Source organism: Eurypyga helias, unplaced genomic scaffold (genome assembly GCF_000690775.1).
Source record: "Eurypyga helias isolate BGI_N326 unplaced genomic scaffold, ASM69077v1 scaffold50311, whole genome shotgun sequence".
In the NCBI taxonomy this organism is placed as follows: Eukaryota; Metazoa; Chordata; class Aves; order Eurypygiformes; family Eurypygidae; genus Eurypyga; species Eurypyga helias.
Window position 1 is genome coordinate 12799 of NW_010229837.1, and position 13280 is coordinate 26078.

A 13280-nucleotide genomic window follows, 5' to 3' on the forward strand; every position below is an offset into this window, starting at 1 on the left:
CGGAACTGAAGACACGAGCGCTTGCAGCTTGCAGGGCGGCTTCCTGCGTGTCAGAAACATGCCCTCTTTACTCCCTCTTTATAGGCATTTTCCAGTCTTAGGATACTCTTAAAACACTTTTTTATTCACTGTAGATCAAGAATCTAATATTTATTCCTTTGCTTCTCTTTAATTAGGATGAGAACAGACCTCGATCTGTACAGCCCCTGGTGCCTACAGTGACGTATCGTACTGACTGACCAGCCTTACGTGCTGGGAAGGTGTGAAGGATGTTTGTGGTTTGCTGTACTTAGTTTTTTAAGCAAAGACACTGCAGAATGATCCGAGGGATGGGATTAAGCGGAATGCTAATCAACTCACTCGCAGGACAAGACAAAGAGGACTTGAAGGTCTGGAAAGGGAGGTGTAGTACGATAAAGTTGGAAAGCAGAAATGCAGATCACCAGCAACTGCGTGATTGTACGCACCAGGTAGGGGACGCACAGGCGTTTCACACCCGCCCAAACCCTGTTGCTAATGAGAACTGGACGTCTTGCACATATCTTTCACCCACAGTCTTTCCAAATGCAGGATGACACGATCTCAGAAAAGCATAGGCCATTCATTTTATGCGTCGTTATTTTAGCTATGGATAAATTAATTGCTACCAGAAATGGTTTAAGTCCTCCTCGTTCCAAAGGGATGAATTCCCGCCGAGGCAGGAAACAACTCCAGGGAAGTGTTAGCTGGTTGGAGGATTCACATTGTAGGAGCTGTGGACAGTCAGGCGGCGGCAGGTAAATGCAAAGTGCTTGCCGGGGCCAGGGCCAGGGATGCAGGTAAGCAGGAGGGTAGAAACTGTGAGAGGAAGGGGATCTACCCTTCATGAAAGGAAACTGAAACTAGCAGCATCCTGGAAAAGAGCCACAGCTAAAGGATGGAAAGGGAAAAGAAATCCTTCCACGCCTAAGGATGAAGCCTGATTATTACTTTGATTTAGGGGTTTTTTTCTCCTTTTCCTTTACATAAAGATTATTATTACGGGTGCCCAAGTTTTAGTCTTTACCAGCTAAGAGACAAAAAATAATGAACAGTTACAGGAAAGTGCTCTAAAAATGTTCTTTTTTTAACAGCTAGGAAGAAAAGATAGTTGGGAAATGAAAATATCCTGGAGGCACTTTCTCCATCCATAGAATATTATATAAATTGACTTTTGCTTCCATGGCAGGCATTCAGCTTCTTCGTTAGTACCTTCGTTAGCTTCTTCGTTAGTAAAAAATGATCTTTGCTTCCCAAACTTAGATAATTAGTATGAAAAATAAGTTTTAGGAAACGTAGCTATTAACAGCGTCAATACCTTTGAAGTTGTGATTACCTATCCCTTACAAGAATGTTATCCCTCTCTACTGTGCATCAAAATAGATTTATTCAGCATTCTTACGACCAAATATCTTTTCCCTTTGCTTGACAAGAGCAATCCAGTGTGCTGTGGAGTACCAAGGTGACTTAGAGGTTCTCCTGGTGTGTAATCCCCTTCTATAGTCTGTGTTATGTATGAACTCAAAGACAAAATACCTGCTTTATCTTAAATAAACTAGGTAAAATGTATTTCAAAAAGTTTCTTGAGTCAAAAAGTAGCAAATCATTGTATGTATTTTCCATATTGGTATAGGTTTCATTATATGCTCATTCTAAGTTACTCTTAAGTCTCTTTCATATTTAAAAAAATTAACTACACACCTATCATGCAAAATGTAAAGAAGTATGTTCAACTAGTTCAAATTAGATATACAGGAAAAATACACTTCCAAAGAAATATCATTTCCATTTTTGTTCATGTTTTTAACAGAATTTCAGACTAATACATCAAATGTGGAACTGTACAAGTATGTGAAGAAACATTAGGATTGCAGTAGTAAAAAAAATGTACAGCATTCAAAACCAACAAGCTCTAAACAACCAAACAATACCACAGGATTGAAACAATCATGGGGACAACATAGGTCATTGGAGCCAGTGAGTGAATCCTAATGCACCTACATAAAGACCCTACATAGAATATTGTCTCTTATTTATATGCAAAATCCCTGATTTGATTAAACCAGACAATTTCTCTAATTGTCTCTTATAGGTTTTAGATAAGATTAACATGAGAGTACTCCCCTTCATGAATGTCAGTTATTTGAAAAGGCAATATTGAGAATTGATTTGAAAGGTATTTCCATCCACGGGGACTCAGGTAGTTAAAATACAACATCACAAATAATAGCACTGCAGTTTTGAAGAACCATTTGAATTGTTTCTGTCACATTTGCCGTAACACTTAAGAATTCAGGATTCCGTTTTTCCAAACTGCGTACAGGTTAATGAACAGAGGGTTTAATTATGGGCTGTATCTGTTTAACAGTGGACCAACATTGCCTTTTAAATCAAGAAAGATCCAGCTAAGCATGTCAAAAAGAAATCTCCAAGGTAATTGGCAATGAACAGAACATTACATACAGCAGATTCGCAGTGTCTGAACAGCTTTGAAAGGCGGGGATGTACCCTTTCACAGTCCACTAACCAGCACAACTTATTAGACATTTATATTATGAGGAAAAATGTCTCGGACAAACTGTAACAGCTATCAATTCAACCCAAATAGTGCATAAACATTATGAACTACGCCAGCCTATTGGTTTTAGCGACCAGAATGTAATCCCTTTCACAGATCTCCGCTAGTTGTGATTTTTAGGAGCATCTTGCTTTTCAAATAACTCACCTGTGGGTTCTTTTAAGCTGAAGTGTAAAAAAGGTTAATAAATGACCTAATTACGTCAGCATTTCTATCCCATAGTCCTCATGCTCTGAGATCTCTCACTGATCTTGATAGGAATTTGGCTTGCACAACAATGGCAAATTTTCAGCTGAGAAAGCTGAATAAATGTAGCATTTTTAAAACCAAAACATTGTTACCGAAGAGTCTGGCCTACTAAATCATCTTCAATGCACTGAAAAGGGCAAAGAACAAAAATCTTGGCACCTCTCGCTGTTTATTTGGAATAATCCTTTAGCAATTTTGATCCAATGGGAATGACGGATTAGTTTTAGACAGCTAGCCACAGACAACCTAACATTGGACTGAAATAAACTGATTGTAACGGGTTTGAAAAGGAACAACCGTATGCGTCTTATGTACCACTCAAAATCTATAAAACTACCAGGCAAACAGCATAGTGTACACGTATTTAAATTTTGCTGAGGTATTTCTTTAATTACGGAAAAGCATCTTTAAAAACAATAGGAAAAAACCCTCAAAATAGGAGCTATATTCTGCACAGAAATTTGGGGGAGAAGAAATTCAGTTGTATTGAAAGGTCCATAATCATTTAAGGAATAACCACTTTTATTAGTATCAATATCATATTTTTCCTTGGCTTCTTATTCCTTCAGAACATTAAAAAATGTAAGGCTGTGACTTTATAAAACATAATTTTGCCTCGCCTTTGCCCACCAGCGTTGTAAAATAACCTGAAAGACTTCTGTCTTTTCCCTAGGGAAAACATTACCCTATGTCCACCTCTGGAATGGACGGACTGTGGCCACATAGCTGATGGATACCCGCCTGCCTCCTCCATGAAATGGGACAAGCCATCTCTTGCCCAAAACCAAGATGTTTTCATAAATGCTGGCTGAAGTCAAGTTTCTTTCACACAGCAAAATTAAGGATAGTTTTTCTGTTTGAATTTTAACATTATCTGGTAACTTCTACCTGCAACTAACAGGTATTTCTCTACAAGGAAGGTACCTAGACTGTTGTACAAGCTGGATTTCTCACCCATACTGCAGGAACGGGAGGAATGCATACATCATATTTAGAGTTTATCCTCATCGGATACTGTGTTTGAAGTGCAGTTTTCTAATCCTTTTAAACACAGTCAGCCTATCTTGGCTGTGACACTAATGTTAAACGTAACTGCAGCCATTACCAAGTAGTTTCCATAAGTGGTTTTATTACTGGTTAGATTTTACAAATTCTGGTATTGGAACAGACTTCGACCTTAAAATTCTAAAACAACAAAGCAACCAATGAAAGGCTTAGGACTAGTCAAAGTAACAAACTCTTAACATTTTTGCCCTGGTCATAAATATACAGAGAGAAAAAGAGAAAAGTGGACATGGAATCCAAAGAATGTAGATAAAACAGTATATAAGGCACATGGCAGTCTTTGAAAATACAGAAGCTTTAGCCAACTTAAATTAATTGCTGTTTCCCTTGCTCAGTCCACAAAACTGTACAGTTACACAAATGTTGTGTTGCAATAGATCTTCCAAGTTATTCTTCAGTCCATACTCCATGATACCAGAACACTACATTTCCTTCTGTTTTTTAGGAGAGATCCTAATTGTGGTTAGTCAGTTGCTCAAAGCCTCTATTAAAATACACTTGGAATTTCAACTAAGAATAACTTCTTTTTTAAAGAAATTATTAAGAAAGAGTCATCAGAAAAGATTTGTGAGAGTTGTCTGTGAAGGACTTCGAGATTCATGAACCTCAAGACTTCCGGGCACTGATGTCAAGACAGATGTCACAGTAGGCATAGTAGGATTAGTCAAGTCCGTTAAAGTAGTGGGAGTGCTGGATGGACTCATGGAGGCATTGGATATTTCTGAGGCAGGACCTGAAGGGGTCCCTGCTTGGAGTGTTGAGTCTGAAGTCTTATCCACCCCTGTGTTTTCTTGACGTAAGAGGTTCCGTCTGAATTTGGCTCGAGCATTTTGAAACCAAACCTGAAATAGTTTAATATAACAGGGTAGCATTTAAAGAGCTGCAGTGTTTAAAAAAGCAAAAGCATACTCACAAATTCACCGACGACTGAATTGCAGAAGAGGTATTTGCTGGTAACATGTTAGAAAAGTAGCCCCAGCCATGAGAAGTGTCCTCTGCACCCCTGCAACGCGTTCCTCTTAATCCTGTGTTAACAGTCTGCCTGGGTCGGGAGTGGGCTAAGGATGGAGGAGGAGAGTCTTTCTGGGCAGGCTATGTATAAAGATGCTTAGAAATTTGGCAGCCCACATGAATCCTCGATTGCCCCCAATCCCAGAAGCGTTAGTCTGGATGAGGCGGACATCAAGCATCTGACAAATATAAAATAACGAGTTTCGGCACCCTCGTATCTCAAGTCCGTCTCGCACCATAAGCGACACGGACCACAGCACCCTGCCTTTCTGCGGGCCCCGAGAGCTCTCCCCAGAGCTTTGCCAACTCTCAGTCTCAGCAGTGCTCCTGCTTTTCTGAAAGGACTCTCCCTCTTTCTTACTCTTCTCTTACTCTTCTTTCTCAAATGCTTCAGCTCCCTTCGCCTATGCCAGTCTCCTTTTTTGATTATTTTCAGTACTGGAATGATGTCAGGAAAGGAGGTTTGAATGGCATGAAGGACCCACATTGAATTAAAAACTGACATTTCCATAGAAATTATATCTGCATACAGAGATTTTTCCAAGATTGCTACTTCTTGCATTATTTGATAATTACCTCTGCGTGAAGGACAAAAGCTGACATCCTCTTTCTCACTTAAAACGCAGTGTTTAGGTCCCAGTTAATAACGTTCACCACTGTCTGCAGGATTTGTTTAAGGGCAAAATATTTTTCTGACTTATTTGAAAATAGATAAAATGTGTTTGTGAAACTTGCATGAACCTTAGCTACAGCATATTACTTCGACTACATTTGAAGATGTCGCCGAATACCCTGTGTTCAACCTGATACAAGTTGATACCAGGTAATTTTACTGCTACGAACTATCTGGAATTTCACTGTGCTTATTTATCAGGCGGCCTTCCGTCATGGCTACGTTCTTTACAGTGGACTCAACCCTGATCCTACTGTCCTGACGTTGCCCTGCTATAAGGAGTAGGACAGAGTCTTTCCATTCCAGATGCAATGAGCCTCATCGTCTCCATCTGTTGGAGGAAGGAACGGAGCGAGTGAAAGGATCTGCACAGCCATACAGTATCTCCGTCAGAGCTGTCCTCTGTGGCCGGTACAGGGAAACAGAGTGCATGGAGCTCACCAGGCCACACTGGCCAGTACAGAAGTTTTGTCCTCTGCCTCTGGAGCAGCACAGCCCCTGCCACAGGACCTGCTTTAAGCCAGACCGCTGACAGAGGAGCGACTCAGAAATGGGAGCAGTCCTGTAAGGTGTTCTCTCAGCACTCACAGCTTCCCAGCCGCCGTTTGAACTCATGAACGTCTCGGCTGGTTTTCTTCTCATCTAAATGGTCCAGACCTAAATTCCCTCTATGGAGCACTCTTGCTTTTTCTCTGGAGAGCTTTCTCCCACAACCAAGGGTCTTCAAGGTGCACACTCCCTCTCTTGCACTCTCTCTAGGGAATGCCAGGAGGAAATAATCCTCAGGCACAAATTCTAGCAGTGGCCATAGGGGCTGCATTCATGAGCCATGCACAAATCACACCCCTACAGGCCCTTGTTTCTGAAAACTTAGTATTTTAAAACAGTTTATGTTGGCATTCCCTTTGTTAAAACACTTAGTTCAAAGGCTATGTATCAGTCCTATATATGACAAGAAAACAAACATCTCCTAAACTAGCACTGACAAAAACATACTCATGATTTTATAACACAGTCTGTTAGTGTGGTAAACCTGTTAAAGGACAGCGATGCGGCCAACCCAAATGTGCTATTTTTGCCTGACACATTCACAACCAGTGTCCACTCATACGACTGTTCGTTCACAGCCACGCAGGGAGGGTGGACCAGAAGTGTGCCTGTGGTTCTGAGCAAGGCGAGGACCCTCGTGTGCAGGGGATGCAAGTGAAGCAAATCAGTTTGTTCTGATCATTCAAGCCGCAGTCTCAAGTGCCAACTAGTAAGAAATGGTAAAATACAGCAATTTGAACATTTCTGGGGTCTTTTACCTTTCAGAAAGAGACAATTTATATTTGTCTCACAAGTCATTTAGGTTTGATTTCTTTAATATACCTTCTAGCAATTGTAAAAAGGATAACAGGTACGACGGTGAAATGGAAGTTTAGAGACTGCCACTGTCAATAGGTACATGTACCATGGTTGCGTAACAAGAAAAACAGACAAAACCACTAGTTTGGTTGCATATACACATACTACTGCATAATTACGCACTTATGTTCATTATACACATACATATTTATATATGCAGTAGCCCCAAATATGGTAACATTTCCATTCATATTCACAAAACAATTTTCTTGCTTAATGTGTGTAAAACTGTAAAAAGCACCATAACTCTTTTGTTCATGCACGTTGTTCCTAAGAGTCCAACTGTTCCTTAACCCTAGTAGGGCAAAAGACGCTACAGTATCGCTTCTGTTTGTGATTTGAAACATGCAGCATGTAAAGAAAGATGAGCAAGATTGTTAGTGCTCATGTGTTCCCCTTTATCTGCCATTAAACATGAAAACCCGTGCTCAGGTGCCCTTACCGATGACCATTAATGCTGCTTTCAGAAGCCACACGTATAAAATGGTTCATTCTCTCTTTAATAGTGGTAATTCAGGTTTCTCATAGAAAATATTCCATGATCTTGTATTATTCAAAAATCGAGATAATATGGCTACTTTCACTTTCTTCCTCACCAAGATATTGTCAAGGTTAATCAGCTAATGGCTATAAAGCTCTTTAAAATCGTCCAAATATTCATGTTATTACTGAAAAGACATCTAAGTATTTGTTAACTGAAATTCTGAAAATACCTTGTCTTATGATAGAAAGGGAATTACCTAGAATAATTATTGCAATAGTGATATTCTGGTATGGCCTTAAGATACGAAAGTATTCAGCAAAGTTTTCATGCTGAGGAGTAGTGAAATAATTAAAACTATTGTTTTGGAGCTGTAGGCATGCAGGCCCCCTTCTCTACCGCCCCACGTTGTTACCTAGAGCTGCTCAAAGCAGCGTATAAGAGCTGGCAAGCCAGGGCTGGCCATGCGTAACGGCAGGGGCCGTACGCTCGCGCTGCCAGTCCAGGCCCTGCACCTGTAACGGTATTACAGTAAAGAAATCATAACCCACACACATAACTGAAGGAATTGTTCCAGAAGGACTTATCTCTCATCAATTACACAATTAGGAATCTGGTCTCCAGTACTGAGGAATAAACAAAATCATTGGGAAGTATTTAGTGGTTTTCTGTCCAACTGTATCATTCTAAGGCTGAGCTGTTTCGAATCAAAGGGGACAAGATGGACTAAAACTCCCACTGAAAAACAAAAGCAGCTGCAAGAGCCCCATTGATGCTACAGCATTCTGGTGAGCGCGGCTGGGTGCCTGTGGCTGGACAAATCGGCCACGCAGAATAATATTTACTGTGGTTAAAATATTGTACTATGCCTTCAGTGATCTGTGCAGCTAACTGTCCCCATCAAGTAAAACAGGAGTAAAACAACACTTCTGTATGATTGGGAAGCTCTGAAAATAACTACACTCAGTATTGTAAAGGGCTCGGGCGCTGCAGTGAGTGAAATCACCTCACCACCTCAGGTAACTTCACTCTCTTGCTGGTGACGTTGTTGCAACTGTTATGTATTAGTTGTATGAGTAGCTTGTGCTAGAAACAACTTTTTAAACATAATTTCGCTCATTCTCACAGCTGCCTGGAGACGTTGAGGCTGACTGAATTTTACTAACTGGTAAGCAGAGATACAAGAATACAAGGGATGTCGCACCAGAAAGCAAACTGCGCTCGCTCATTGCACGCACGTTCGGATTACTCTGTTGTAGTTACTAAACACACAGTGAAAGGGGAGCTATGGGGTGATTTATGACCGGAGGCTCGGTCAAAGCCTGCACTTTGCCATCCTAAAGCAAATCGCCGTGGGAAGGTAGCGCAGGGTACCCACGCGGGTTGGTGAAAATTGTCACGCTCGTTGCCTACTGGAACCTGCACGAGCAAAGTCCACACGCATTCGGTAATCTTTGTAGGGTTTTCATATCATTTACTGGGGACTCATTCAAGGAAGAATAAGCAGTGTACAAGACACCTGACAAAACCCAACACTTGATGTACCTAAACTGCTTTTGCCATGGATAATCATATTCCAGACTCCTGGGGAGAGCAGAGGTATGTACCTGTAGCTAGCAAACCATACCTTCTTAGGGCTATCTACTTCCACCTTCCCTTTCTAAACTCATGAGAAGACCAATTCCCGAAAGAGGAATATTTATGCCAGTTAGCTCACAATTAGCTGGTCATTTTAATTATGAGTGATAGCTTACAATAATAGGCTTGTGTTCCCCAGCTGCAGTGCAAGACGTGTATGAATTAAATTGCAAATATAAAGCTAATTTGGAATGAAAATAAATAAATACAGACGTAAAAAATATAAATAGGTTTACTGTGATTCTAATGTGGCTACTTACGGAAAATAGTCTGCATTAGAAAGCCACTAAAGGAAAAGTAATTTCCAAGGCAGCCTGTTACATTTCCGTGCCATTCCACTTCTGGACAAGCGTAGCTGATGACTAATCGTATATAAAGCAAAGACAGAAGTCAGATCTTCCAGATCATTAATATTGCCAAATTCCCCGCTCATCTACAAGCAAACATGCTCTTTACACGTTACATGGGACTGTCCATATACTAAGGGCACTATAGCTGTTTCCTAAAGCACTAGGAGCTCTACTACATGTGTTTAGGAAGTACACTGGTTTCAGAACAAGAGAATCTGTTCCTCCTGTCCTGCTGCCTTGTGTTTTCCATTAAAATATATTCCATTGATGATATTGAAGGAGCCACGATCCTTCATCAACTGAACTGAGATCTGAGCATACAGAAAACACAGCAGCTTACAGACACGCCTGATAACATCGGGAATGCGGAAGATTTCTTCCTACTAGGAAGCGTGCTCGTACGTCTGGGAGTCCATGCGCTTTCAGTATGTAAGACAGACTAATACTAATGATGCTTGTTTAGCTCAATAGCATCAGCGAATTACTTTGTGTTCAATAAATGACACAGAGGGAATGCCAACCTTTCTGGCTCAAAAGAATTAACAAGTGACCAATCTCAGTAACCAACATCACGAAGAGTTTTCCCCAGCAAAAAGCAACCCTGAGACTCACAAGGCTGAACTTCCGTGTTTGAAAAATTGCCTCTCACACGTTACAGATAAACCAACTGGGCACAAAGCTCCTAAAATAAAAGAGAAGTTTGTTTTTTCATGGCCTATATTAATTTTCAAACAAAAAGTTCAAAAGGGAGTAGAGTGTGCTGGTAACAGACAGGAAAACTCAAACGACACCAGACAAAGCATCGCTCCGAGTCATTTTCCTGAAGTGCCTCCAACAGCACCATCCTCTGGGTGCAACCCTCACCACCAGCTCCTACCTTCCACCACTCCTCAGCTGAGGGAGCCCAGGCATTAAGGAGCATTGAACTGTGAAAGTACAAGAATTTAAACACCGATTACCAAACAATGAGGTAGGTTTAGTGGAATTGTAAGGGACTGCTGCAAAACAGATGTACCACTAAGGACCTTAAAACCACAAAGGGTGGCAATTTTAAGATGGAAACAAGTGATGAAGACTAAAAAAGTGAGTGAGGCGTAGTGGAGACACAGGGTCCAGTTTTGGAGACAAGGAAATATATCCTGAAAAGGGAGGAAGAAAGAGAGACAATAACTTGGAAAAAAAAGACGGAAGGAAAGACCCATGAGGTGAAAAGAGAAAAGGGAGATGGAAGTCAAAGCTGGTGTGGAATGAGGGGAGAGAACAGAAAGATAAGCAGGAGAAAGGCACTTTCTAGGCACTGGTCTCTTTTCTTAGCGCACTGTGTGAAATTCCTCGGGTAACTCAGGTGCGAGTGCACGGCGATGGACAGAACAGGTACTACTGAAGTGTCTAAGCTCTGTGAGTAAAATTGAAGTGTCAAAATAAGGATAAACGGGTGCAATAAGTGATTTCACCCATGTACATGGGTAAAGGAGAGCTGCTATGAGAGACGCTACATCAGGTGTTAGGATGTGCACTAGTTATAGTGGAGGAATCTGTTCCACCACCACAAATCAGCCTCGTAAACAAACAAACTAAATCCAGCTATGGAGGATGTAGCCAAGAGAAGTAATTACCCACTGTTTTTCAGTAGCAGTTTTTACTGGGAGGCCTGAAAAACCTTTATTCCTTCTTCTGTCAGGTACTGGAAGGCCCAGAATCTCTCCAGTGAATTCAGGTTTTCTCAGTACTTTTGTCTACCGCCCTCCACTTGCCTACGAAGGTGCGAGAGCTGTCCCCGATGCCTTCCCAGGAGTCTGTCTCTGAGCCCTACCTGTCTCTGTGAAGCTCTCAAGCCGTTTTTCTACAATTAGGACCCATTTAAAAAAATCCACCAATAGATTCTGAATGCCGTGGCTCCTATACGCCCAAATTTCTCTCTAGATATAGCTTTTGGATAAGTGCCCATTAAAACTGACTTCTTGAATCAGAACTATAAATTAAAATGGAGCTGAATTAACTAATATTCTCACCTTTGCTTCCCACAATAGTTCAAACGGAGTGTATATCCTTGAAGCAAGAAAAATCCAGCTTTCAGAGAAAAAGTACTTTTAAAATGCAGTCTCCTTTCATTCTAAGTTACTAAAGTATGAATAAAAAATTAATCTTTAAAAGATTACATTTGTCTACTTCAGTTATGAAGGAAAACATACCCTCTTTGTCCTTTCAAAATAAATTTGAACTGCTGATTAATTTCCTCTAAAGGTAAACATTCACAGTAATTTCTAAATTAAGAGCTCTCTATTTACAGTGAACACACTAGCCAAAATAAGTCACTTTTTCTAACAGCCGACTAGAAGCTAAAACATGCACCAGAATTAACTAACTATAGGAAAACAAGCAGGGCCTCAAACCTTCACAACTGTCATTACAATTTAGAACCCAAGTGATCTATTTTTGGGAAGCTGGAAATAACTAACTTGTCTCATGCTTTCTAGGATTTAACTGAAGTCTCATGGAAGGCACGAATGATTAAGAAAAGCTTGAAAATCAGCAAAATCCGTGGCATTTCAAATATAAATCTGATGTTTTACCGACTTCTCAAGACAAATGATTGCTCTTACCTGAAGAACTCTTTTGGTCAGGCCGGTTTTCTGAGCTAGCTGTTTCAAGTCCTTGGCATCAGGATTGTGGTTAATAGCAAAGTATGACTTCATTGTCCGCAACTGGTGGTGTTTGAATGATGTCCTCATGCGCTTTGTTTTTTGATTGCTGGGGTATTGCTGGTCTCTATCCAGGTGGTCACCATCGTTTTCATTGCAACTTAAAGCTTAAGGCAACAAGAGGAAAAGGCGTGTAAACCTGCTGCTCTGTGACCAACATTGTTTGCAGTTCATCTGAGTGCAGCAATTAAAATAACATACCATGGCATGTATTGTACTGGTACAAATCCTACTTGCCTTCCCCTCCATTTCTGCATCTTCTATTTTTCCTTTACAATAACCAGCCTGCAAGGACCCTCACCTGCCTCTTTATGGCTTTTAAAATGTCAGGTCTGTTTCCTTTTTTTCTTCCCTCCATCCCCACACAGCCTTTCCTTCACTTTCTGCTTGCAGGACAGTAGCTGTCCTCAACTCTGTAAAGTGTTTTCATGTACGTTGTATCACTAGAAATTGCATTGTAGCACACAAAGCAAGCTCTACAGTGCACTCCACTTAAATCTCGATGGAACAGACCAGTTAAAATTATAATTATTTCCTCCATCAAACTAAACCCTGTAGAGTACAACAGAGACCATTAAATGAAACACCATAAAAGAAATGGAGTTTGTGGGTACCAGACAGCAAATTATGACTATAATTTGACTAGCTGAAGAAATGAAGCTGTTAATGCAATTTATCACTGGTGTGCCAAATGGAAATATCTTTTAAATTATTTATGTGTTTATATTTCCTTTTTCTTATACTTTTTTTGCAAATACTAGTTTGAATGATCAGTTCTGTTATATCCTTTTGAAATCACTGAATGACACTGATACATTTGCATAAATCAACCGTAAAGCCTGGAAAGGAGGCCTGTGAGCAAGGAACATTATCATAATTATCAAGTAGCATTAAATGTTGAATGCCAAGCAAAATAATCTCATGGACCATAACTAGTTTTTCATTTATTTGTGCATACAGTAAACCATGAAAAAAACTCTGAAAGCACAATTAAGGCCTGAGCTTAAATCCACTAAAACAATTAAGGATATAAGTGAAAATTAGCTCTGGCAAACTGTCATTAATTTGCTTTTTCTGTTCCAATATCTACACTCCCTGTTAATTTCCT

At 40.4% G+C, this 13280-nt stretch overlaps 1 protein-coding gene across 1 annotated transcript; it reads right to left on the reverse strand.

The window, feature by feature from the left end:
- Positions 1–3959: 3959 nt before the first annotated feature.
- Positions 3960–12275, reverse strand: LOC104516248 (LIM/homeobox protein Lhx2). The gene is made up of 2 exons (XM_010160522.1): positions 12074–12275; positions 3960–4752 (listed from the first exon to the last, which is right to left on the reverse strand). Exons 1-2 carry the CDS (start codon positions 12200–12202, stop codon positions 4465–4467), a joined length of 417 nt encoding a protein of 138 aa, XP_010158824.1. The 5' UTR covers positions 12203–12275; the 3' UTR covers positions 3960–4464.
- Between the last annotated feature and the right edge of the window lie 1005 nt (positions 12276–13280).